At 37.8% G+C, this 25,322-nt stretch overlaps 2 protein-coding genes across 10 annotated transcripts in view; one reads left to right on the top strand and one right to left on the bottom strand.

Annotated features, from left to right (window-relative positions):
* The window catches only part of TMTC3 (transmembrane O-mannosyltransferase targeting cadherins 3), a 28,646-nt gene extending 5,396 nt beyond the window's left edge, over positions 1–23,250 (bottom strand). The window contains exons 1-12 of one of the 5 annotated variants that reach the window (XM_050324341.1): positions 23,179–23,250; positions 16,400–16,516; positions 15,271–15,487; positions 14,428–14,646; positions 8,455–8,554; positions 7,658–7,773; positions 6,418–6,590; positions 5,329–5,581; positions 4,294–4,442; positions 1,946–2,066; positions 1,250–1,361; positions 392–495 (exon numbers count right to left, since the gene is read on the bottom strand). In XM_050324341.1, coding sequence (XP_050180298.1) covers positions 392–495; positions 1,250–1,361; positions 1,946–2,066; positions 4,294–4,442; positions 5,329–5,581; positions 6,418–6,590; positions 7,658–7,773; positions 8,455–8,554; positions 14,428–14,646; positions 15,271–15,459 — 1,536 coding nt within the window. In that variant the 5' untranslated portion in view covers positions 15,460–15,487; positions 16,400–16,516; positions 23,179–23,250. Of the gene's footprint in view, positions 1–391; positions 496–1,249; positions 1,362–1,945; positions 2,067–4,293; positions 4,443–5,328; positions 5,582–6,417; positions 6,591–7,657; positions 7,774–8,454; positions 8,555–14,427; positions 14,647–15,270; positions 15,488–16,399; positions 16,517–23,166 lie in introns of all 5 variants that reach the window. The other 4 variants (XM_050324342.1, XM_050324340.1, XM_050324343.1 and 1 more) reach the window with 4 other exon arrangements.
* A 109-nt stretch (positions 23,251–23,359) lies between these two features.
* Positions 23,360–25,322, top strand: part of CEP290 (centrosomal protein 290) — a 51,712-nt gene continuing 49,749 nt past the window's right edge. For 2 of the 5 annotated variants that reach the window (XM_050323765.1, XM_050323764.1), the window contains exon 1: positions 23,361–23,491. The gene's annotated coding sequence lies outside the window, so the exon portion shown is untranslated. Of the gene's footprint in view, positions 23,492–25,322 lie in introns of all 5 variants that reach the window. The other 3 variants (XM_050323769.1, XM_050323767.1, XM_050323766.1) reach the window with 2 other exon arrangements.

Here is a 25,322-nt window from a genome sequence, read left to right as displayed (position 1 = left end):
TGGCTACATTCTCCAACCTCCAATAATGTATTTAAGCCTTGTCTTGAGGGCTCAAACTCAGTCACCATCAATGTATTAGCTGTAATTGAAAATAAACCAATTGTCACCAGAAACCGTAGGTGTACATTTTTAGCTGCTGCTTTCTTTTATATCCTCAATTTCAGAAAAAAACCCACAACACAGGAGTATTAAAAGCAAATCAAAACAATTTTAACAGAATTCTAAGTTAGCATTTTTTAACAGCCAAGATTGCATTCTTTTCATAGATCAATTCTAAAAAAACCCTACACAAACTTTAAAGTCTACAGCCACACAGAGTTACAGGAAAAATACAAAAAATGTATAATGAATATAGGTTCTCTCCTGTGGTGGTAGATAATGTTAAACTTACCTGTGGCATCAATGATTTAGCAATCATATATGATTCTTCAGCTTCTTTAGTTTTGTTTAGGTTCTTGTAAGTTCTTCCTACATTCATGTGGGCACCAATATCATCTTAATAAAGAAAAGAATGCAAACTAAAATACTTCCATGCACCGAGTATTGTGAAAATAAACACCTCTGCCTTCAGAGTACTGGGAAGTACAGGTACTCTGCACAGATGACCAGTATCACACACACACAAAAAAAATCCAATTCTATATAATTTTTCATCTTAATTATGAAGCTAATAGTTTAGCCATGAACTAAGGAGGGGTTATAAAGTTACTCAGGAAACTGTAAAAAGTTTGAGGTCATATCATACTTCTATGTATCTATCTTTAATTTCTTGGTATCTTAGAGACACATAAATTGAAGATTATTTATTAGACTTCTTAAAGGAAAAAGGAAAGATGGTCCAGTACTATCTAGAACTTCTTTTGCAACAACATATAAAACAGATTAAATGTGCACTTCGATATTATCTAGATTTTTCCCCTTTCTAACACACCTCCTTAGTTTTAAATAAGAAAATGAAGTAATAATTATTCTCCATAAGAAGTTACAGTTTAAGTAAATTCAGAAAGAATGTCATACAAATAACAGTATTTAATCAAAAGTTTTTGCACTTTTTATAGATAAAAACTTTTTCTGGTGGGTTTTTTTAGATTATTTTAAAAAACTATGGATCGATTAATTTATTATATGACATTCTTTGATGTTCAGTTTAAGAAAAACAGATCATTGAGAAGATGTTAATTAAGCTAAGCATACTGAAATACTAGGAGTGCAGAGATGCCATTCAATGGCAATTAGTTAAAGCTTCTACCTGGTTGAACTTGTGTGGCCTGTATGAAAAACTGCAAGGCTCTTTCAAAGTTCTTTTCATTTTCTAATGCATGCCCCACATTGTTCCATAGTTTTGCATTATTCTTATTTACCTAAAACCACAAAAAAGATATCAATGTATAATGTATTAAGCAGAAATTACATGGCAATTTATTTTCTCTTATCTATGTCTTAAGACAAAAAAATGCACAGTAAATGACTGATTTTATGAAGCTTCTATATGTAAAGGATAACAAAACACTGCATACACAATGATTACATTTAACCTGTTGCTCAACATCAATTTATTTTAGTTATTTGCCCCTAGAAATACCAAATATTTTAAAATTCATTGTAATTGTTATGTGATCTTTTACAAACTGTCTTATCATGCCATGTGAACTTTAAAGACATTATTCTATGAATCAATCTTTTAGCAGATTTTTGTACTGAAACATATCTTGCTTTGATCCAGACAAGAAAAATTACCATCTATTTCTTGCATGTGAATTCCCATGTGCGCATCACAATGCTTTTAAAGTATTCCCCAAAGCAACTGATTATATGTCAATACTGTCAATATAGAAAATATGTGCCAAAACAAGCATAATTTTTCTCCATTTTTATCATGCTCCACTGCAGCTTTATAAGAACAGTAACAAACTTTCCATTATACTTTCCAAATAGAACACAGTACCTTTAAAGCTGACATAAATAATGTGTACTCCGACTCCCAATCCCAGTTCCTGTGCAGTGTTTTTAAGGCATGAGTGAATAGTACCGCAGCCAAACAAACCCAAGAAATTTTTCTTAGCACGCTATTAAATAAAACAAAGATTTGCTGTAAGCACACAAACAATTTTAATCTTAGAGTAAGTATGTCATATGCTGAAGCAAACCAAGGACCACATTTGTGAATGGTACACTTTAGAGTTTGAAAGGAAATAACATCTAATCTAAAACTAATTTTGGTTTTTACCTGATGTTTTTGTTATGACTATGTAATTCCCTTAAGAACAAATGCAATTCACATAATAGAATGTAAATGAAAATATACAAAAATTATATGTCTGTTAAAACTTAGCTGTAATTTAAAACAATAAACATAATGGCAAAACATGAGGTTCTCCAAAACACTATACAAAATGTTGAAAAATAAAAAAAGCAACTAAAATATCATCCCATCCTTTTGTGTCATATCAGACAATTCCACACAGGTTCTTTACTGAACACATTGCCAATTTTCCCACGCTGCAGAATACACCTTAACAGAGAGGTATGCAGAGACTATGCAATCTTCCATAAACAAATATAATCCTAGTGCTACTGTAACATCTAAATGGGAGAAAGATTTAATGTCTAATGTTTATTTTTAAAGCTGCAAATTGGGGTTGAAGTCACCTTTCTGTGGCAGGCTTGTCAGGAATAATCTTGATTTTGTGCAGTTTATTTTTCTCGAGTTTAAATATGACATATAAAACATACGCCATAGCAGGCATTTTGTTTCTGAATTCTAACTTCACTATGAAAAAAACATGTCAAACACTCAGTAGCCTTCCTAGAATTATGAATATAATTTTGTTTTAAAAAAACATACAGCTGTTCAGCATGAACAGCTATCTCTTATACTTGACTTATGCAAGTTGGTCACACCACTACCTACTTCGCAGGGGTTTGCTAAAAATGGAAAGGTTTTTTGCCCTCCACTTTTTAAGATATACAAAATGCTGTGCAGAGTTAGACTACCATAATTAGTTTTAAAAATACTAAAAAAGTGGAACTGTAAAATTGTAAGAGAGAAATTCTTAAACACTAGCAAAGTTATCAATGAGAACTGGAATACACAATAATCTATATGCCCATCAGGCTTATAAGAAAGTTTTTTCTTTCCGCATATTTCTAAAGCAAATTTCTAAAGCCTTCTCTCTGTCATAAGACTTTTCAAAGTGCTGATTCACAGTATTTTTGTAGCAAATGACACTGCTGCCTGGGTTTTCTCCCTGCCCATCCTCTCCTGGTTCCTTGCTTTTTTTCACATCACTTCTATTTTTACTGCCTTGTAGTGGGATTTGTGAGAATACTTTCTCCTCACTCCCACAAGGTATCACTAATTTCTCATTATGCAGGTGCTGTAAGCTTCAGCATCACCCATTGGCATAAGCGATACTGCCAGGCCTCAGTTCTTACAATAGCAGACAACATAGGACTGTGAATTGCTGCCTTTCCATTTGTCTGAATTAGCATTAGGATGCCACAAGGGTAAAACATCCAGGTCGGTGCGAGCCTTGTGTAGATCAATGTAGAAGATACCAGAAAAAACAAAAGCGTGTGCAAAAAACGCTTTTATAGCAGAATTTCCTAAAGAGAAATTGTTATCCAAAGAATTCTTTAGTTTAGCAAATATTCAATGGTTCTGATGTCCATTCCTACGACGGCATATCTGAAAATTTAATCAGCAAAAGATATTTTAACTTGCTGATGCACACACATTATATAAACTTCAGTCAGTAATCACTGGAGTAGGATATAAATCAAATCTGGACAAGAAATACTTTTTGCCTAATCCTTAAAAAAATCTAGGAGTTAAACAGAAAATATTTTCTTTTACAGAAAAGAGATGGGTTATACTACTAGGATCATAGGTAAAGTCTATTCTGTAGCAATGTGTAATATAAGGTACACTGTATTCTAAAAAGGTTTGGTGCAGGCTGAGGCTTTTTCTGTGTATGCATGTATGCTTATATATAAAATAAAAAATACATTATGCACTTGTGTGTGTATATAAGATATATTTGTATATATTTTAAATAAATTTTATAACCCTGTCAGGATAATCCACCAGTTGCCTAAGAACTTCCTTGTTGTCGTTTTTTCACGACTGTGAAATGGTTTCTTGGTCATTACTCTGTGGTCATTAAGAACTTGAAAGAGAGTAAGAGCTATAATGTAATAAATTCATACTGATAAAAGCTCTAATGGGAAAGCTTGCAGTTATAAATGGTTATCTTCTATGAGTTAAACCAGTTTTAGGTAACACCACCTTACCTTTTATTTGATAATTTCTTCCATCCATGTGCTACTAGAATGCAGAATCCCATGCTAGGAACATACAACACTCGTTCTGCTACTACAAATCCAACAGGAAAAAACAGGTTTGATGCAGGAATGAATGGTAGCACTATTAAGCAAAGTGCCTAGAAAAGAAATGCAAATGGCATTAGTAATCAAGATCAGGCAGTGACAAACTGTACCCAGGAAACAAATTACATACTAACTATAAAAATAATCCCAGAGAAACAAACATACATAGCAGACATTTGGCTGTTTTTCAACATTAGGATCTATTTTATGTGGAAACCTCTCTGAATATGATAAGTAGTAACCTGTACATGATTCTACTCCTTATTTAAGGGCTTACAAGTCTATTCACTTTTCTATACCATAGAAAAGAGCAGCCGTATGACAAATCACTAGGATCGAAAGATTAATTCCAAAATAATGTTTTAATAAGAGTTCCAGATACAAAAATAAGACAGTCTACGAAGCTTGGACATTGTGTTTTATAATAATTAAAAATTTGTATCAATCGATAGGATGCCCAAAGCAGCTATTTTTACATTACAATAGAGTCTGTTCTAGGTTTCTGTAAGAAATGTGAAGAAATAACAAAATCCAGAATCACTCACTGAATAAACATCAGTGTTTAGACAGTGTGCTAAGAGCACCTTAGAATATCTAAAGCGACCATGATCTTAAGAACTGCATAACTGCAGGTCTTAGGTTGGTGACAAACTTCTTATCAAAAAGTGTGTTTATTAAAAGGCAGAGAAATCCATCCACTGCAAAGGAAGTGGATATGACCATTTCCTTTGTGTCCTGGGTCACTGTTAAATAGCAGCTTTCCAATCTCTAGTCCAAAAAAAGACATGAATAATTATTCTAAAATATCTGGCCTCCAAGGTACAAAAAATCTGACTAAACCAAACTTGCAGAAATAGAATGTTTCTTTGAAAAAGAAGAATTTTCTAGAAATTTTCAGTTCAACTGGCTGATAGATTTAAGCAAAACTTGAATTCATACCATCAATACTGTCTTGGAGGAATCACCAGGATATCGGAGACTGAAGACAATTAGAGCTCCCAGAAAGCAAAAGAAGGTAAGAGTGGCAACATTTCTAACATCTAACAAAGACTCCACAAGAGGAATAGTTCCCATTGTCCAGTCACAGCATAGTTCTGAGGGGTTGAGAAGAAGCCAGGCATTTACAGGGAGAAGGTAGTTGAAAGTCAGCTGTCTTGCTGGGGATGGACTAACAGCAGCTGGGTTATCAAACCTTAAGCAAAAGAAAGGAGAAAAAGGAGTTTTTAATGAAAAAAATGTGGTCTTGATTTACTTTGTGGCAAACTTCAGATTCACAACTAGAACTACCAATTACAGACATGTACAATATCCTAATCTTTCTGCATTTGACAGGTGTGGGACTTTGAAACTATGTACAGTGATTCACTGCAGAGCAGGACAGAGCCTCCAAGTTTATGAAACTAGTTTGGGATATAATCAACGTAAGTTTGAAGAAATAGAATGATTTACACCTAAAGTTGAATTCAGTGTTTCTTGTTCATGTTTTTAATAGTTTGTCTTATTTTTTCAGAGACAGTAACAGACTCTCGCACTTCTATGTTGCTCAAACTTAAGATAAATTAGTTTTTCAGTTCTCATGCCATTCATATACACTTATCTTCAAGCAGTGTATCTGAAGACAACCACGTTTTCTGCGTCGTACATACCTGAAATGAAAAAAATATTTTGTATGTAGAAGAGGAAAAACTGAAGAGGTTTAAAGTATTCAGCAAAGGTCCACATACAGAGACAATAAAAAATACTTAAGGAATAAGACACTAAATTTCTGAATTATTAAGACAAAGTCTAACAACCGTAAGTTTTTAAAAAAGGCTGCCTGCTCAGATACCTCAATACGTTGGACATTCTTGTCAACAGGTGCTGAAATATATCATCAATTTCACAAAAAATGTAGTGTTGTACAGACATTAATTACTAATATTAAAATTAGTTCATAGCACTGAAGTTGATGTATTTTTGACCATTTCATTTAGACCTCATTAAGTCATATCTTATTTATCAGCACCTGTAAATAAGAGACACTATTACCTTGTAAACACTGGAAGTTGAGACTGGATAACCTGGACTCTGACAACTACAAGCAGCAGTGTACTGAACATTAAGACTATGAGCTTCAATAGTGTTTGGAGCATAGAGAAAGGAATACTGCCCTTCCCTCGAAGAATCTGTACAGCTGTGTCCAACAATGTTGGCAAGGTGTACTGCAAAACAAAACAATGTTTATGGTCAGTGTACTAATTATTCCCTTAAATATGAGCTACCTAATATTTTTTTCCTTGGTTTTCTCTAAATGTCTGCTCCCAAGAGTTACTTAATTCAGCTTCTTAGTGTTTTCATGACAAATCCCAACAACAAGTCCACCATTCTAATAATCTCTATTAAAGTATTCTAAAAGAAGGGAAGAGTGGATTTAAAACCAGTCACATACTGACGATTTCCTTAGAAATCCAGTTTGAAAACTGTATGTTTATTCACTAGACTTGTGAAGGCAATAGTTACAAAGATATCTATGTGATTTTGGTATTTTGACCTTGAATACATATCTCCCAAACAGACAATGTTTCAGCTTTGGTGCACTTTTTTCAAAATATTCCTTCAAATAATGAACTTAAAACTACAAAACATTCTTCTAATATGCAGTCATACATTTTTTATTGCATTTGTTTTGACTATTAGAATCCAATAATTATTTAATTGCAGCAAATTTAAGCAATTTTACTATTAAAGGCTTATCAATGCTTAAAATGAAACCTATCAGATAACGCTATCCTTAGAAGAACAACAAATTTTGAAAGAATATTACTTATTCAACAGTGCTACTCCAAAACATCTGGTTACTTGTTAGAAAATGATAAAGTATATTTGTATATAATACGTTCTCTGTTTTTACTAGAGAGATTAAAAACAAATAATTCCCCATCTTTATGCACCTCGGACTTTAATCAACACTGTTACATGTTAGTATTTGCAAATCTCACTTAATTAAAACCTTAGGTTTCCATTAAGACCTATCAAATCTTTATTGAGTATATTTGCTAACATCTCTGTATGGCATGCAAACGATAACTTGGAAGTCATTTGATTCTCTCACCATGAACCATTTATGTCAAACATTAACTGACTTGGAAAACAATCTGAAAAATGTAAAAGAACAATTGAGTTCACCTGAACTGAGAAAAATCAGCACTGAAATATGATGCTTCAGAGTACTTTACGCCTCATAACAGAACTCCTGAGATGAAATCCACTTTATTTTTCAACAGCTTACCCCTTGAGCAATAAATACTTCGTACACACAGCATATCCCCACCACTGTTATTCCTTGTTCTTTACACAGTGTTGCAACAGCTACTAGAAACACAGTCACTGCAATTGGAGTCCACACTGCAAATAAAGAAGACATTACTGAATGCTCCATCTTCCAAAAAACACAAACATACAATAAAGTAAATTAACTTAAAAAGTGAAGACTTTAGCCTTCATGTTTGAATATACCAGGTTTTATAAACTTGTTCAGCACATAATTTCTTAGTAAAGATTACCAGTTTTACTCTACAGATAATAATACATATGTACCAATTTTAAAACTGCTTCTCTTAAATTGAAAGAACTAAATGAAAGGTAAAAGACTAAGCTAAAATAAGGAAAACAAAAACTCCATCTTTCTTAAATCACCAGAGTACTTTTAGAAATGGAATACTTTATAGGGAGTCATGAATTTTCACAGGGACAATTTAACTCTGGAAAAGAGGAAAGCCTCCTTCATTTACACTGAATCTTTGCAGCTTACTTGTGACTAAACATCTGAAGCACCTCAGCATACTTCCACCTAAGTTGCAATAATAAAAGTCAGTGTCCCCTACTGCAGATGTTACAAAACTGATGAAGAAATGCCTAAGTCTTGAATTAAAAACAAAAGGAAAGCAGTATTACATGAGTATCTTGGGGCTGAAGGGGTTTTTGTACACACTTGCTGAATAACCAGTACACCTCTATTACAGTTTTAAGAGCTCTGTTATCAGTGATAAAGAAATTAAGTTATGTATCTATTTTTCAATCATTTACCTATGGTATTATCCGGCCCTTTAGATTTTGTATATGACAAAAAAGCAGCTAGGAAAAAAATAGATGATAAAAGCTCTGCTCTGCCCACAACTCCAGTTACCTGAAAAGTAAAAGAAAAAAACCATAATTATTATATTTATTATTATATTTTAAGATAGTGACTAGATATTAGTAGTAATCTGTATACATTATTTATAAATTGTTAGATATTTATTATTATATATTACATAGAGCTGTGAGATCTTTAAGGAAGTGTTCCACAAAGCACAGGAGTTAGGAATCCCCAGGAGCAAGTAACTGGGTAAGGAAAGCAAGAGGCCAGCACAGCTGAATTTGACTCCTAGTCAAACAAAAGAGATAAATAGGTAACGAAAACAAAGACAGGTAACTTGGGAAGAATATAGGGACAAAGTTCAGTTGTGTTGGGATGAAGCAAGAAAGGCCAAAGCAAAGCTGGAACTGAACTTAAGAATGGACACAAAGAATAACAAGAAAGGCTTCTACAGCTATGTTAACCAGAAAAGGAAGGTCAAAGAAGGTGTACCCCCACGATGCTGGAAAACTGGTAACAATGAATGAGGAGAAAACTGAAGTACTCAACTTTTTTCCCTCAGTCTTCAATGACCAACTCTCTTGCCACATCTCTTGACAGACAGTTGGATAGAGACTGGGAAAGTAAAGGTCAGCTTTGTGATCATCTGAGGAACCTGGACGCACATAAGTCTATGGGACCCAATGAAATCCATTCCAGAGTCCTCAAGGAATTATCTGATGTAGTTGCATATCTCCATGATATTTCAAAAGTTATGGCAGCAAGATGAAGTCCGCATGACTGGAAAAAGGGAAATATTGTACCTATCTTAAAAAATGTAGAATGGAGGACCATGGGAACTACTGACTTATCACACCTCTGTGAATGGGAGGATCATGGAACAGATCCTCCTAGAAGATATGCCAAGGCACGTGGAGAACAGGAAAGCAATTTGAGAAAACCAACTTCACCAAGGGCAAGTCTGTCTGGACCAGCCTAGTGACCTATGATGAAGTGACCACAGCAGTGGACAAAGAGAAGGGCTAGAGATGCCATTTATTTCAACTTCTGTAAAGCCTTTGACACAGTTCCCCACAACATGAAGAGATATGCATTTGATGGGTGGACTGTTGGATGGATAAGGAATTGGTTGACGGCTGCATCAAGAGGGTAGTGGTTAGTAGCTCAGAGTCCTGATGGACATCAGTGACAAGTGGTGTCCCTTGGGGATCCATACCGGGACCACTGTTATTTAATATCTTCATTAATAGAAGGATCAAGTGCACCCTGAGCAGATTTGCAGATGACACCAAGCTGAGTGGTGCAGTTGACACACCTGAAGGATGGGATGCCATCCAGAAGGACCTGGATAAGCTCGAGAAGTGGGCCCATGGGAATCTCATGCAGTTTAACAAGACTAAGTGCCAAGTGCTCCATCTGGGTCAGGGCAACTCCCAGTCTCAGTTCAGACTGGGGGATGAACAGATTGAGAGCAGCCCTGCCAAGAAGGACTGGGGAGTGCTGGTGGATGAGAAGCTGGACATGACTCAGCAACGTGTACTTGCAGCCCAGAAAGCTGATTCTATCCTAGGCTGTATTAAAAGCAGCGTGGCCAGCAGGACAAGGGGCCTGGAGAATAGGAAGGCTTTGAGCTGACCTAATTGTGGCCTTCCAGTACCATAAGGGAGTCCGCAAGTAAGAAGGAGGGAAACAAGAGCATGTAGTGACAGGACAAGGGAGAATAGCTTCAAACTCAAAGAAAGTAGGTTTAGATTAGATATTAGGAAAAAAATCTTTATTGTGAGGGTGGTGAGGTAGTGGAGCAGGTTGCCCAGAGAAGTTGTGGATGCCCCACCCCTGGAAGTGTTTAAGGGCAAGTTGGATAGGACTTGGAGCAACCTGGTCTAGTGGAAGGTGTCCCTGCCCAAGGGAAGGGGGTTGGAACTAGATGGTCTTTAAGGTCTCTTCCAACTCAAACCATTCTGTGTTTCTATTCTTCTAGTGAAGATGGTATTATGACTAATATACTATCAGGATACGCAGAAACAAGATCTGTAAAGCAAGCAAAAAAATGCTCAGAAGAGTAAATCTGCTTTCAGTTCAATCAGTACCGAATTCGAGAACAAGAATCATACAAGTGGCTGGTGGCCAACTGTGGTTGATACTCCTTTAAGTACAACTACCAAAGATATAACTGAGAAATGCTGTACTTTCTCTTAATTTTAACCACAAATAGCATTTGAGACAGAATTTGGCCATGATAACAACTGTTGATTTCATAATACCTGGCCGAAATTGGCTTTCATCAATAGGAGTTCTAAGGAAGCCTCACAACAACTCACAGCAGCTGTGATTGTTATTTTTGTTTGTAGCTTTTCTGACTGATTGAACAGATCTGAATCTGAAAGCAGCATTCCCTCAACCGGTGCTATGGTAGCTCTCAGGTGAGCAGTCAACAGTCACAAATAAATTGATGGCAAACCAAGTGCAATAATGTTAAAGAACGACTCAGACTTTACTACAGGTCTGGCAATTTTCTGAATGAAAATTTAGTTGGCAATATAAAAATTACAGGTAGTGCCCTCTTGATAATGAGACAGGAATGGATTTTACAAAAATTTGGAGAAGTGCCAAAATGCATAGGGCAGAAGGTTGTTTCAGAATCCTCAATGAAATACAGATTAATTTCCATTTCAGGAACTGTTTTCAAAAAACACTGAAGTGAAACCAACCAGAGATGGAAGACAGGTCACTATGTTAACGGCTACTGCAGTTGCCACTGTGTTGACCACAGTACCTTCTAGGACTATTGTCCTTCCTCACTTGTCCTCTTCTGTAATGCCTCTGATTGCTTCCAAACGTTTGCAAGTAAGACAGCTGAAAAGTGGTATGCTATCCTGAGATGGTCATACTGAGCTAAGGAAACCTCATAGCTCATGCTTTAACTATGATGATGTTGAAAACTGACTTTCTGCTGCCCAGATCCAGCTAGAAACTTTTATTGCTAGGAACATTCTTGGTCAAGCATGATTGATCCAGCCCAGCATAAAATGAGAAAGTAACTCAACCCAAGGTCACAGGGTAAAGACAAGCATTCAAAGCTGAATCTGAAATCATACACTAGTGCTTCTTTTAGGAGTTCTGCATGTTTACCAAATAAATGACTGAATCATGTACAAACACTGATAAGACAACAGAGTTTGTGTTAACATTTTGAACAGTATGTAGGTGTCTGTTTTCAAAATATCTTAAGAAGTTTCAAGGATTCCTGGTCTGGATCTCAAAATTGTCCAGCATTAAGACAGACATTAAAGAAAACTTTATCTGTAGATCAGTTGGAAAAGATCATTAGTAAAGCAAGTGTGCTGGTGTGCCTCCAGAGTACCCTGCCAACAAAAGAGATTCTATTTCTGGATACAAAGGTGACTTATGAGAGAAAATTCCCAGCATTCACAAGGTTAGTTGACATCCTGTAGCTATAAAGGTGATCGCATACTTCTGGCCAGAACAGTAGCAAAGTAGCTAGAAAGACTGAACTGAAATTGTAAAGACAAGGACAAATGAAACTACAGTGCTGTTATTCAATTTATTTCATCAAAACTTCTTCCTCAGACAAAGAGATATTACCACTGCAAGAGCCTACTACTCCCTGAAGTCAAATAAAAAATTATTTTCTATCTATCTATCTGCTCTGCTAACATTTCCAGGAAAAACAGGTTTATCCTAAGATAGCAAGAAGTGTTGAAATATTTATGTATTGCATCTGCTGCTTCAAACTCTTGTGCAGGTGACTAATAAGTAGGAAATTAATTTGAAGACATTTAAATCAGACAACATTTCAATTATAAAAGATATAAAAGGTGGAATCAAATGACATAAAATGTAGAAGTGAGATCTGTTTTGGAGTTTTCACTAAAACCTAAGTCAGGACCCCAAAAAAAACCCTCAGTCAGGACCCAAATCCCCAGCCCTAACATAAATCTCATTATTACCTCCTCTCTTCCATGTACAGAAACTGTCAGTTATCCTGTCTTTTATACATCTGTACAAGTCTCAAATGCCAACTCTACAAATTCTTGGTTGCATATTAAGCAGCATTCTTAATGCAAACATATGAAAGGATAAAATGCACTATTTCTCAGAAACAAATGTGGGGGTAGGAAGAAGAAAACCCCCTAACTGATTCTTCACTGAGTACTTAAGTACAACAGCAGGGGAATTCAACTACAATTGCACTTTAAACCTCACTCTAAATGTTTCAAGCACACCTCTGAGTTCCACCAATCCTAGTGTTACAGTGCCCTCATGTGGCTGATATCACGCTTTACACCCTAACTGTGCAACACATTGACTTACACAAGTAGCTTTTGTTTTACAGTGTTTTATAGAATTTGTACAATACTTTTTGCTAACTCTGATGCACAGTATAAAAGTATCTGTGTTAACTTGTTATTTCAGACAGAATCGATAGATCAAGCATGATAAGGAATCACTGAATTTGGAATTAAAGTGATAAAACTACATACTCATATCTAAGCCATGAGCCACCAATGTTAGCCACTGGCAAGTTGCTAATGCTCCTGTAAAGATACTATCACATTTACTACACAGATGCAAAGACAAACATGGAAATTTAAAGCATGTTTTTTCAAAGAATGAGAAAACCAAAAGAAATAAACAACTTACCCGTTTGTGCTTTTGAACAAGTAAAAATTTTTAGATGGTTAACTTTTGCATTTTTAAGCATTCTGCCAGCTTCTGGCAAGGACATATTAGTAGCTCAAATAGCATCCAATTTTAAACTGCATCAACTCAGTTCCTATTAAGATTTGTTCAAAATACATAGATGCAGGCTTCTAAGTTACAACTGACAGGGATTTGTGTTGTTGTGATTAAAAGGGAGATGCAAACTCTTTACCCAACAAATCAGGACCAAAAGGAAATTACAACGTAAAGAGTAAACACCTCTCATTTTATTAAAATCAAAAGACATCCCTTCTCTCCTTCCCTGCACCCAAAAAACCCTTCACATAAAAAAAGACAACACCTCCAAAGAATCAAAAGATTCAAACATTTTCAGTTTTCTGAAATTCAACTAATACTGTAAGAAAAAAGAGACTGAATAAGGGCTTTGCAAAACCTCTGAACTGGAATCGAGGAAAGCCAAATGTACTGGTGCAGAAATAACAGCAGAAAATGCCACAAATCCGCGTTATCAGTGTTTCTGATGGAAACAAATCTAATGAATGGTGATCATAAGACTTCATTTACTCCACAACATTGCAAGCTTGTTTGGCCATTAGTATATAATCAGACAATTTGTTCAAATAAAGCTTTTCATAGCAGTGAAAAACTCCTTCAGAATCAAAGGAAACGTAAACATGAGAAGAGGGACACATATTTCTTCTTTCTTCTATCATATATGTTAAAAAGATGGAAGGCTTAAACAGAATGGCCCTAAGCTGGATGTAGCATAGCAACAACAATCCCAGAGAAAGGCACACTGAGATAGAGATACTGACATAAAAGAAAGCAGACAGAATAGACTTGGTGATTAGCCAGAGGGGAGTGCCTATTGATTCTGGAAATGAATTAGGAGGCATTCAGAGTGTTTGAAAATAGGATACTGGATGAATCATCCTAGAACATGTCTATGTAAGCTAAAGTAGTCATCATCACAAAAGCCAATGTTCATAGCAGAGACTTAAGTTATTTAATAACTAATAACTAAATGTTTCTTTATTTTTCAGTAGTTGCATATAATATAAAACAACTTTGAGCACTAAAATTTGTCACTTCCACCAGTTGTTGCAAAGGTAAGTGTCAGTACGAGTAAAACCACATTTTCAGGAGCTACAACATATATATAAACACAGATACAGATCCCACAAAGTTTAATTAACCTAGCTTGAACAAAGTAAGCCCATCACAGCTATACCTACCGCTTCAGTATGTATTGGGTGCACTGCAAAGAGCAAGGATGCAACTATGCTGCTCCTATTGTCCAGAAAGAGCTTACAGACTTTGAGGAAGACTATGCAAACCACCACATGAAGGACCAGATTCAGAAAGTGGTAAGAAACTGCATTTAATTCACTGAACAAGTAGTTTAGGCGAAACGTAAGAACTGTAAGGGGACGATAAGATTTGTGACTTCTCTCCTAAAAGAAAACAAACAAAATCAATCAATCACCACTAACTTAAAAAGTGACCTTCACTTCAAAATACCTTTCTAAAACATGACTCCCCCCCTCTGTTCTCAGGCATCTACCTTCAAAATAAAAATGTGAAAATTGGTAATAAGGGGAAAAAAAGATCTAGTTAATTCAATGAAAATTTGATTTAAAATTACAATGTTAAACAGAAAAAGTTAATTCGCACTATTTTTTCCTACTGTCACATACACAGTTTTAATGTATTATTCAAGTATTTTGATTACTTTCCTATTTCATATTTTAGATCAGTATTTTATGAAATAAAAATGTGGTGTGCTGAGCTAAATGTATTATTTACATATTTGCAATATATCTACCCGTCAATATGTGTATGTTGCCAGTTACTCCATCCAAAAGCCCTTTTTCTTACCAGTTCTTTTAGTGAACAAAGGGAAAGAATATTAGCAACATGTGTTCCCGATGTTAGAGTACAAAACACTAACAACACCAAAGTCCATCTAATCCAAAATATTCTGTTAAAACCATATCAGGGAAAAAAGTGAAAAAACTCTCTGCAACCTTTTTTTTTTTCATTTTTTAAAGCCTCAAAGTGTTTCACAAACAGTTTACCTCAGACATTGGAGTGCCCCAGAAGTCATTCTGAAAAAGATTTTTTAATGGAGTAGAAGGATGCAAATCTTTATTGTCCAAAATCGCTGAAACATCATCAAAAACAAAGCCACAAAAGAGACTGTTCCAGTAGCAGGCGGCCACCACACCAACTATTAGTGCTGCTTCCTTCAGGCTTACATCAGCCATCTTCTCTAAGAGTTTTCATGGACAAAAGCTGAAATACATAGACAGAAACTTAAGTAGTTTTACTGATTGAAAACCAATAAAAAAAAAAACAACTTGATAAAGAAAGTAAAATTAAGACAGTATTTTAGAAATTAATGACTCCCTACCTAAAAATCAGTAAGACTGAAAGGTTTCCTCATGTCTCATGCATGTTACACAATTTAGTGTTTAAAAGAAGTACTCTCATTAAAAAGTCTCACCCTTAAAAAGCCCTTGCACAAGGTGGATACACTGCTACTTTTCACGTTTTACCAAAAAAAAAAAGTATTGATAATATATTGTGATGTAGTTTTTGCAGATAGCCATGCAGTTCAAGTGAATGCTGCAAACTGAAGAACTTTGAAAATTAAGTGCTCTAGAATCTTGAGTAATTTAAAATATGACAAAAAACTTTAAGTTATCGGAGGCATAAATAATAATAATGGCCAGTCTTCGTGAGCGAAGATCCGGGGAAGGTCTTTCCACCTTCCAGCCTGCGCATTGGATTTTTTAGGTGAGACACAGTGTGCGCGGAACTGAGCCCACCCTTTAATCCTAAGGTTCATCTGCCGGGGCCAAGCGAGCTTGGACGGTGGCAGCGAGGTCCTCAGGACGTAGATGGGTTGCCTTTTTAAGGGCTAACGAGCCCCACCTGCCTGGGAGTGGCCCTGACCGGGAATCGAACCCGGGTCTCCGCGGTGATAGCGCGGCGCCTTTACCACTGGACCACCAGGGGCTCCTTATCGGAGGCATAGTGTGTTAATTATTGATGGGGTTTAGGTTTAAAGGTGTTTCTCAAAATATTTCAAAGTAATTAAAATAAAAACAAATTTCAAAAATTCAGAAGACCAAACAGGAAACTTCAAGAAGCAGGTGTTCAACAGGTAAAGGACATTAATAACAATTAAAAAGTTAAACTTACCATTGAAGCTCACACTTTGCTCATTTGCATTCTTCATAGAAGTTCATGAAAAGGTCATTTTTTCCCCTCAACTCTGCTAATTGCTCTGGTATCACTGACTGTTCATGAGAGTCCTGTCTAAAAAAAAAAAAAACAGATGCAAAAAAGATACTACAAATGAACTTTAGCTTACATTATTTTCTCTCATCTTGCATAAACTTCCTAAACCCTAGAAATTATTGATCAGCAATTATTTACAAAATACTATGTGGGTGAATTGACCAAAAGGTGAAATTACTGTGCATTGGGTCACTTTAAAATACTGTTCTGCCTTGGAAGAATAAGAAGGTAACTACAGGTCAAAGGCTTTCTTTTTGACCACTGGTTGACACAGCATGGATCACTGCCAATTGCTCGGACCAAAGATATTGAAAAGCTACAGAGAGTTAAACAATGACCTCATTTTGAAAAAAAGAGGAGATGACTGAACAAAAAATATTTTCCCCCAAACTATAGAGGGTTAACATCTGTAAGGACACAGAGCAGCTAACATTAGCCAGATAATGCAGAGCCATAAATACATAAAAACCCCAGCCTTACATTTATCAGGGTTCACGCATTAAAGCTGATGAGCTCTTCAGAAGCTATAGTCTGCTTTATTGTCCTAAACCCTGAAATCCTGGTGATATTTTTTTCCTTTGGTTTGCTGGTGTGTTTTTTTGTTTGTTTTGTTGGTGTTTGTTTGTTTGTTTGTTTTAATTCAGATATATCACAGAAAATCCGGGGTTGGAAGGGACCCACAAGGATCATTGAGTCATTGAGTCCAACTCCTGGCCCTGCACAGAACAACTCCAAGAACCACACCATGTGCCTGAGAGCATTGTCCAAACCCTTCTTAAACTCTAAGAACAGCCCACAGAGATCCCACCTAGATAGGTGATTTTGGTTGTGGTTTGCAGCCTGGACCTGAGAGCATATCAATCACCTACCACAACTAGGGGCAAAGGAGTAGTGGTACAGGAAGAAATATATGTGAAACAAGATGCCAGTGCAGTTACACTAAAAACCAGGACACAGATAATTTAAGAAGAATCAAACCAAACCATTCTGTATTACTCACATAATGGTAATGAAGAGGTTTTTTTAACTTTGTAGTAAAAAAACCCAAAACAACATTAAAGGATGTTGCTACATCTGTTTCATAGAATCATACGATTGTTTGGGTTGGAAGGGATCTTAAAGATCATCTACTTCCAACGACTCTGCCATGGGCTCAATCAGAGTACTTTAAAACACTAAGCCAAGATTACACCTGAACACATTTACAGTCTTCTTGGCAGCCAGAGAAATCTTCATAAAAAAAGCAGAAAACGAAGCATACTACAGGAATACATGAAAAGACTGTCAACTTTTGAACTTCAACTCAAAGTTTTTTAGTTCCCTTCCTTTCAAAGGACGTGGATAAGAAACTAATGTTTCTCTCTCGGCTAGAATTTTTGCAACAGCTTCTGAATAGTGCACTTTCTACTTCTTGGAGGTCACTAATTCTACTGAAAAGCAATGACATCTGAAAAGCACCTAACATAAACATGTAACAATTTTCCAACATAAAAGCCTTTGTTTTTTAAAATACTGTGACAAGATAACATTGCCACACAGAAGCAACTTCAAGATTTATTTAAATTCACCCTTTAAGAAACAGCATTGTAAAATGAGTAGGGTTTGGATGACCTGAGGTATTAACAACATGAATTTACTGTACTGGTTGAAGCATCAAGCCCTTGCAGTTACTGCTTTGCGTATCAAAGAGAAACTGTGGTAACTCTTTAGCAATACTATTTCAAAAACAGCTACTGCTATCCAACTAGCAAAAAACCTAAGACTGATTCCCAAGTATTGCTTCCTATCAAAAGGAAAAGCTTAACCAATTTTATTAGCTCCTTCAAATACTTTTTGTAGTAGAACCACTACTTCCAACCTGCTGGGTCCACCATCACACTCCAAGCTTCAAACCTGCAATCATCAAAAATAACCTAAAAAAAACTAAAGCAGAGGGAGGCTTGTAAAAGCTCATCTGCACTTGGTAAGCCAGACTATGCCTGCCATTAATCTCAAGTAGAAAACAGCAATTGCTACTTCGCAACCAAAACTCTTCTCATGCCAACTAATCTGTTATCACTTTGATGTTGGAAAGTAAGAAACCACTTAAGGAGTACACAAGACTGAAAATCTCATAAATCACAGATGTGCAAGAGACTGCTGAAGCCTTGCTATGATTGGGCTCCTCAAGTGAATGGATACATTTCCCTTCTTACCCAACAGACATGTTGATCAACCCAAGTATGGTGTCGCAAGTGCCAGTATTTCACCACTCCAAATGATGGATGTGTTGATAAACACCTGTAAAACACCGACTAACAACTTCTTTCTTAACAGACTTGCTGTGAGGGAGAACTGCATCACTGTTTGATAACCACTGAAGGTCCTAGACATATAAACAGACTGACAATCCCTCAAGTCATTTTTTCATCTTACCTATCTGGTACTTTCACAGCTTCTAAGGCTGGCCATCAGATACCTTAACCACGCTTTAGGCTGTATGACTGCCAGTTCATGGTCTAGTACACAGCCACAGAGTCACTGTTCGACTGGATGAAATCTGGACAGACACATACTTTATTACAAAGACCTCTGCTGGATGTTCTAATTTACAACAATATCTGACCATGTCATGAGGAATACATAGCTGAAAACATTAAACAGCAAGATAAGCCTTGAGAGTCAGAAACTGCACAGTCATGAGAGCCAACTGTGGAAAATATACCCAAGCTGTGCAAAACACTCAATTGTTGGTCTAAATTTCTTAAGCTGTTTGGCATAGAAATCTGCATTTTGCACTGCAGTGTCAATGTTTGTACAGAGAGATTAAGCGGAAAGGACCAAAGAGATCCAGAACTCTCATGGCAGTTCAGCTTGTAAGGCATATAGTTTTCCTCTTCCAAATTCTTGAGATCTCTCTAACAGTTCATCCAGTCTTCTCCTCCAAGAATTACAAACAAGACATAAGAAAACCCTGCAAAACTGAAAAAATACACCAACAAAAAACCAACCAACCAACAACCACCAAAAGCCAAAGCACTTTTAGAAAGGTAGGAAAACAAAATATTTCTCTACAATCACTACTAAATCCACAGCACTATAGACGGTTCAGCACCACATGCTGCAAAACATAGTAGTCTCCACAGAAAAACTCTAACACAAATAAAAAAAGGCATAATGATGTCCTAAAAGTATCCACAGTTGGGAAATTGGCGAGTGCAGAAGACATTTTCTGCCCATATCAATTTAGAAAAATATAGGAAGTGTATTTTGGCAAGAATAGAGTTGCAATCCCTAAACATGCAATAGCTATTTAGCGCTCCATAATAAGCTATCAGCTAATAACCATGCTATCTGCCACCTTATATTAACAGGCCCTCGCAGACCCAAATATATTTGTGTAAGTAAGTTAGATAGTAAGACACATCTTACTATCTTACTTCAGCAACTTAAAACGTACATTTAATTTTTTCCTTCTAGAGGGTAATGGCACTTTTCACACTCATTAATAACAACATGCGTTATGATTGTTTGCTAAAAAAATAGTCAGGCCTTTCTGGAAATTTATTCATTAGAGAGACAGAAACTTTGATAACCACTAAAGGTCCTGAACTGTTTAAAACATATTTACAGTTCAAACAGAAAATCATCAGAAGCGGAAGAAAACAAAGAGCCACTCCTAAACTTAAATATTTTTAAACAGTTGAGCAACAAGTTCATCTAAGAGGTGGTGGCTTAACTGATGAATATCAGCAGAGATATATATACCAACCAGTAGTGCAGTCACTTAAAAACAGCATTTTAATTCAGCTTATAAGGACCTGCTAATATCCTAATTTGTCTTGCCTACTTGCTAACCTTTGTGTTTTTTTTTTATCTTGGGCTAAACTGAACATTCTTCCTGCTGATTTGATAGAAGTGTTTAATGACAGAAATCATAACTTTGTTTCTGTTGTTTGTTTTGTCCCTTTCCAACACAACCATTAAATTTATCTTTTAAAAATGTCACTCTAACGTACAACTCAAGTACGAAACAACTTACACTCACAGCTGAGATTTAAATGACTGGGTTTGAATCTGATCTAGAAGCCAAGTAGTATTTGGGAAAATGGGAGAAGTAGTAATACAAAACATGCCTGGATTCCCCTTTCATCTTGCTGAGATCCTAGAACAGATTAAATATAGCAAGAAAATTTTTATTGTGAAAACCTTCTTCTGCAAATACTACCAGATCAAGAGGGATAGGGCTAACATGAAGTAATCTTCACTACCCAGGAGACAACGCCATCCAGCCTTCTCCTCATATGGTTCTGAAGGATCAATCAGAAGAGGACTGGCAGCTCTGATACAAAGTCAAAACATCTTGCAGGCCAGGTGAAAGATTTCCCAAGGGGAAGAATGGAGAGCTTGCTGGCAATCAAGCAGCTGAACTAACACGGTACATTTTAGGTTACTCTGGTACAACAAGGATCAAAACATTACACAACTTTAAAGTGGGTGAGATGCAGATACTGATTTAGCTGGGGGTTAACTTAAATTTGTTCAATGCAACTGGTACAAATCAGCTGAAATACAAACCACAGAGGTCTAGTTTGTATTTTAAGGTATAACTTAAATCATTAACAGAATCTCACATTTCAAAGTTATACCTTCAGGTTTTCTAGGGATGGGTTTTTTTCATTCATTTTTACATTCAAACAGTAACAAAATAATACCTGGTCTATTTTGAGTAGCTACATAAAAAATGGTTTGCCTCCTCATAGGACACTGATGCAAAAATAGTGTCCCTGAAATAACAGCAATCACCACTCTGTGTTCTAGAAATGCAACAGCAGAAACTGCATGTTTGTTAACTGAAAAGAACAATCAAAACTTATATGGGAGGTATAAGCTGAAAACACAGCCTTTAGACTTTGTTAAGTGTGTCCTTATTTAGTATGCTAGGTCTGTATATGATTTCCTGTGGTATTTTAAGTAACATTCCATTAGATTTTTCCTATTGCAGTTTTTCTACTAGGTCTTTGCAATAGCATCCTGTTATCAAAGCTAGTTTAACACTGAACCTACTCTCCTGTCAATCAGAGTAGGTCAAACTGTGCGCTATGGACCCAGAATAACTTTTGCTCCAGAACTACAAGCAAAGTATATATTCCCACTAAAGGAAGATCCATTTATGCAAAGTTCATCAGGTGATTAGATGTGATGCAGAGCAAAAGAAAAACTAATTCACTCAGTTTAAGCCATGCTGTATTTTAAGCGTTTTCTCATTTTTTGTGGGGTTAATACTTCCATTCTTTTTTACTCTTTTTTCTCTTTTGGAGTTTCCAGGCCCACCTCATATCCAAATCCTGCACCAATCTTCTCACCAGATGCAATTAGAACCTAGATGTGGTTTTGCTACCAGTATATGCAATGGTGTGTTTTCTGTGGATTGTGTAACAGAACAGTAAAAAACCCTGAAGCACATTACATAGAGCACACTAAAAAGCCATATGGGCCTTAACAGCTTGTTAACCTGATGAAGAGGATAAAAAAAAGTTTCTATAGCAAAGTATCCGAACATCAACAGATTATTTTCTCTGTCTCAGGATAGAGAAAATCTATTCTCAGGACCCATTTCCTGAAAGTTTATTTTGTAGCAAGGCACCATTTTAGTTTGTGTGTCACTTATTCCACCTATAAAAGTTACAACTACTAAGAAATCATTGTTCTACACTTAACCAAAATGAATTTTATTTTTAGTAACATTACCCATTCATGAAATATAATCTCGTCTCTTTCCCTTCCCTAACTACACAGTTTGCTTTTTGTAGCCAATATGGCCAACTATAATTAACCAACTCTAGATGAGGTCTTCCCTTTGAATCTAAGATTTAAGAGCAACGCTGTGACTGGAAAAAGTTGCATAACTATAAGGAGTGCCATGCATCTTGCATCTTGTCAGCCTTCATTAAATATAACGATATTGAATAAAGAGCAAAGAAAATTAAGACAATGAATAATCTAGAAAAAGGGCAAAAGCACAAAGATAACATTATGATCATCTTCCCCTTTCCATTATGAAAAAAACCGAACCAACAAACCCCCTTCAGCTCTCCACAGCTACTGAATGAACAAATACAAAGAGACAAACACGCCTCGAATGGCTGCTGGCTTTCCTTTTTATTCAAAAAGATGCCTTCACGCCCATTTAACTAAAACACAGGATCCCTAACTTCTGGGACTATTAGACCACTATCAGAGCTCGGACTGTCTTGCAGGTCACCAGCACCCAATGGACTGGAGCAGTTTACAGATGTTACCTGTCGGGTGCACTATTCCGCTCCACAGAATGAACACCTCCTGGGCCCCCGCTATTCCACACTTACACACAAGGCACCCGCGCAGCCCCGCAGCCCTCTAGCGGCCGGGCAGGAAGGAGCACGCTGCCCGCAGCCCTGGGCGAGGCACACCACGGCAGGCCGGGCTGGGCGGTGGAGGGGCCGAGCCGGGGCGCGCCCGTGCTCGCTCTGCTCGAGTGGCCGCAGGCGCACCGCAGCCCCGCAGGCGCGGAGCGCGCACGGCTGCGGCCCGGCACACACGGACAGCGGGGAAAGGCCCAAAACCACCACGGGCAGCAGCTGCTCCACGCGCACCCTCCCGCCCCCAGCAGGTCCCCTCCCAGCCGTAGCGGCCCGGCCCGGCCGCACCTGAGCCCGCACCTGAGCCCGCACCTGAGGCCGCACCTGAGGCCGCGGGGACGCTCCGAAGCCGCTCCTGACACTGGAGCCCACGGCGCACGCGCACCGCTGCCACCCTGCGGGCCGCGGAGGCTGTTGGGAGGGAGGCGGGCGGGGCGGCCCCGAGGCATGCTGGGAGTTGTAGGCGCGGAGAGCAGCCCGGCGGCGCGGGTGTCGCTCGGCATCGTTGCCCCGGCGGAGCGGAGCGGCGCGCCCGGGCGGGATCGCGCCTACCAGCCCGGCACCGCGGAGCCTGTCTGTGAGCGCCGCGGGAGCTCCGGCTTTCCCTGCGCCTGTGAGTATCAGGCTGTACGGGAGAGTCTGACGGCGTCGCCTGGCAGCGGCCACCGCCATCCCCCGGGAGCGGTGAGGCCGAGGGGCGGGCGGTGCTCCGGGAAGCAGAGCCAGACCTGCCGGCGGCGGGGGCGGCCCACGCTGTCTTGGCAGCGCTGCAGGCAGCGGGGGTGGCGGGGGCGGCCGCGGGGCCCGGGCGGCGTCCCAGCGCGGAGCCCGGGAAAGGCGCGTCCCGCTGGAGCTGCGCTCAGCTGATGCCTCGGCTGTGTCTCGTGGTCAAGGCGGCCGAGAATAAGGCAATTTGTTAATTCAACAGAGTTGGATGAAACGGAGGCAAAACTGTCTCTCGGCAGCATCTTGGAGGGATCACGGGCTCTCAGTGTATCACTCCCGGGTTGGGATATACCAGTGGGGAGAAAATTGGAACCCTGCAAAAGACCCTCTTATGGTTGGGGTTTTGCAATTAACATCTCCTGCTTCGCAGAGCTAGGCCAGGTAGTGCAATTTGAGAGTCCAGAAGTAGCTTAATCTGAGTTGCCCATAGTAAATAGAGTTAGCAGAGCACATCTCCCTTGTGACTGTGGTACTTTTTGGTATTCGGTCTTGCTCAAGTGTACGTGACTCTGTGCTGGACATTATACACACCTTTGCAGAAAAAGAACAGCTGTGCCTACTGGTGCTTGATGTCACTGTGTTGATAAGGTACCATCACGTCACCTTAGCCTCCTCTTTACGTGGTTTCCTATAGGCACCATGGGAATTGTTGGTCTGATTGTACTTGAACGTACTCGCCAGACCTTTTCTATCTGCCTGTGCTGAACTTTGCAACATCCGCCCTTTTTATTTATGTTTGATTCCTTGAGTAAGTCAGGAAAGTCTTGTGATAGCTAATGTCATATGCATATCTACTTCACACGTTTTGTAGACCCATGATCTCAGTGTCTCATCACACAGATCGTCTGTCCACTAAAGACGCACATTTAATTGAGGGCAAGGGATAAACTAAATTCTATGGTGGAAAACTTTTCAATTAAATAAATTTTCACTTGTCTTTAAGTATGTACATACTGTAGAACATACTGTATTTGTAGGTTGTGCCTCCCATACCATACTGTGATCTCCCAACAAGTTGGATTATTTTGTTTATGTACAGATATGTCTCCTTTTGGATAAAATTTTAGGACTGACATTTTCTTCAGGCATTATTTTGTAAGTTAAGAGAAAAAGATATTTGAAAGGTGGAAGGTAGGAAAGGACTGACAGTAATAAGGTTGTATATTTGCTTTCAGAATAGTTTTGATTGTTGGGTGTTTCATATTTGTAAGCCCTACATCTCATTATTTAAGAAAAAATTACTGTTTAAAAACTCCAATTCTTAAACAAGTATGTTACTGAAATCAAGTAGTATTCAATTAACTGAATAAGTGTCAAGATCAGTATTCTTCTAGTATTATCCTTTGCCACATACAACAAAGCAGAAAAGCAAAAATGTATATGTGATGCCATCCTTATGAAGTCATGGATTATATCTAATGCATGCTTTATATTTAGCAAACATTGAAGAAATATAGGTAATATTGGAGACCTCTTGACTAGTTCACATATTGAGAAAAGATGAGGAAAGGTTGATTTTTATCATCCCTTAAGCATATAGCTGGATTTCAAGGGCCTGCAGCTCTTCAGGATGCTTAGGCATATTTTTTGGAAGAGTAATACTGGTTTCAGCCTTTTACTAAGAGAGGAGTTTTCAGTTGTTGGAGTCTTTCATGCTGAACGATGAACAGGGTGCATGACAGAAGAGATCTCAAAATAATCATGCTCAGCGTTGTTAA

Source organism: Myiozetetes cayanensis, unplaced genomic scaffold (assembly GCF_022539395.1).
Source record: "Myiozetetes cayanensis isolate MyiCay16 unplaced genomic scaffold, myiCay2020 scf3, whole genome shotgun sequence".
Taxonomy (NCBI): Eukaryota; Metazoa; Chordata; class Aves; order Passeriformes; family Tyrannidae; genus Myiozetetes; species Myiozetetes cayanensis.
Note: the sequence above shows the minus strand (reverse complement) of the source record. Positions and strands in the feature narration are given on the sequence as shown.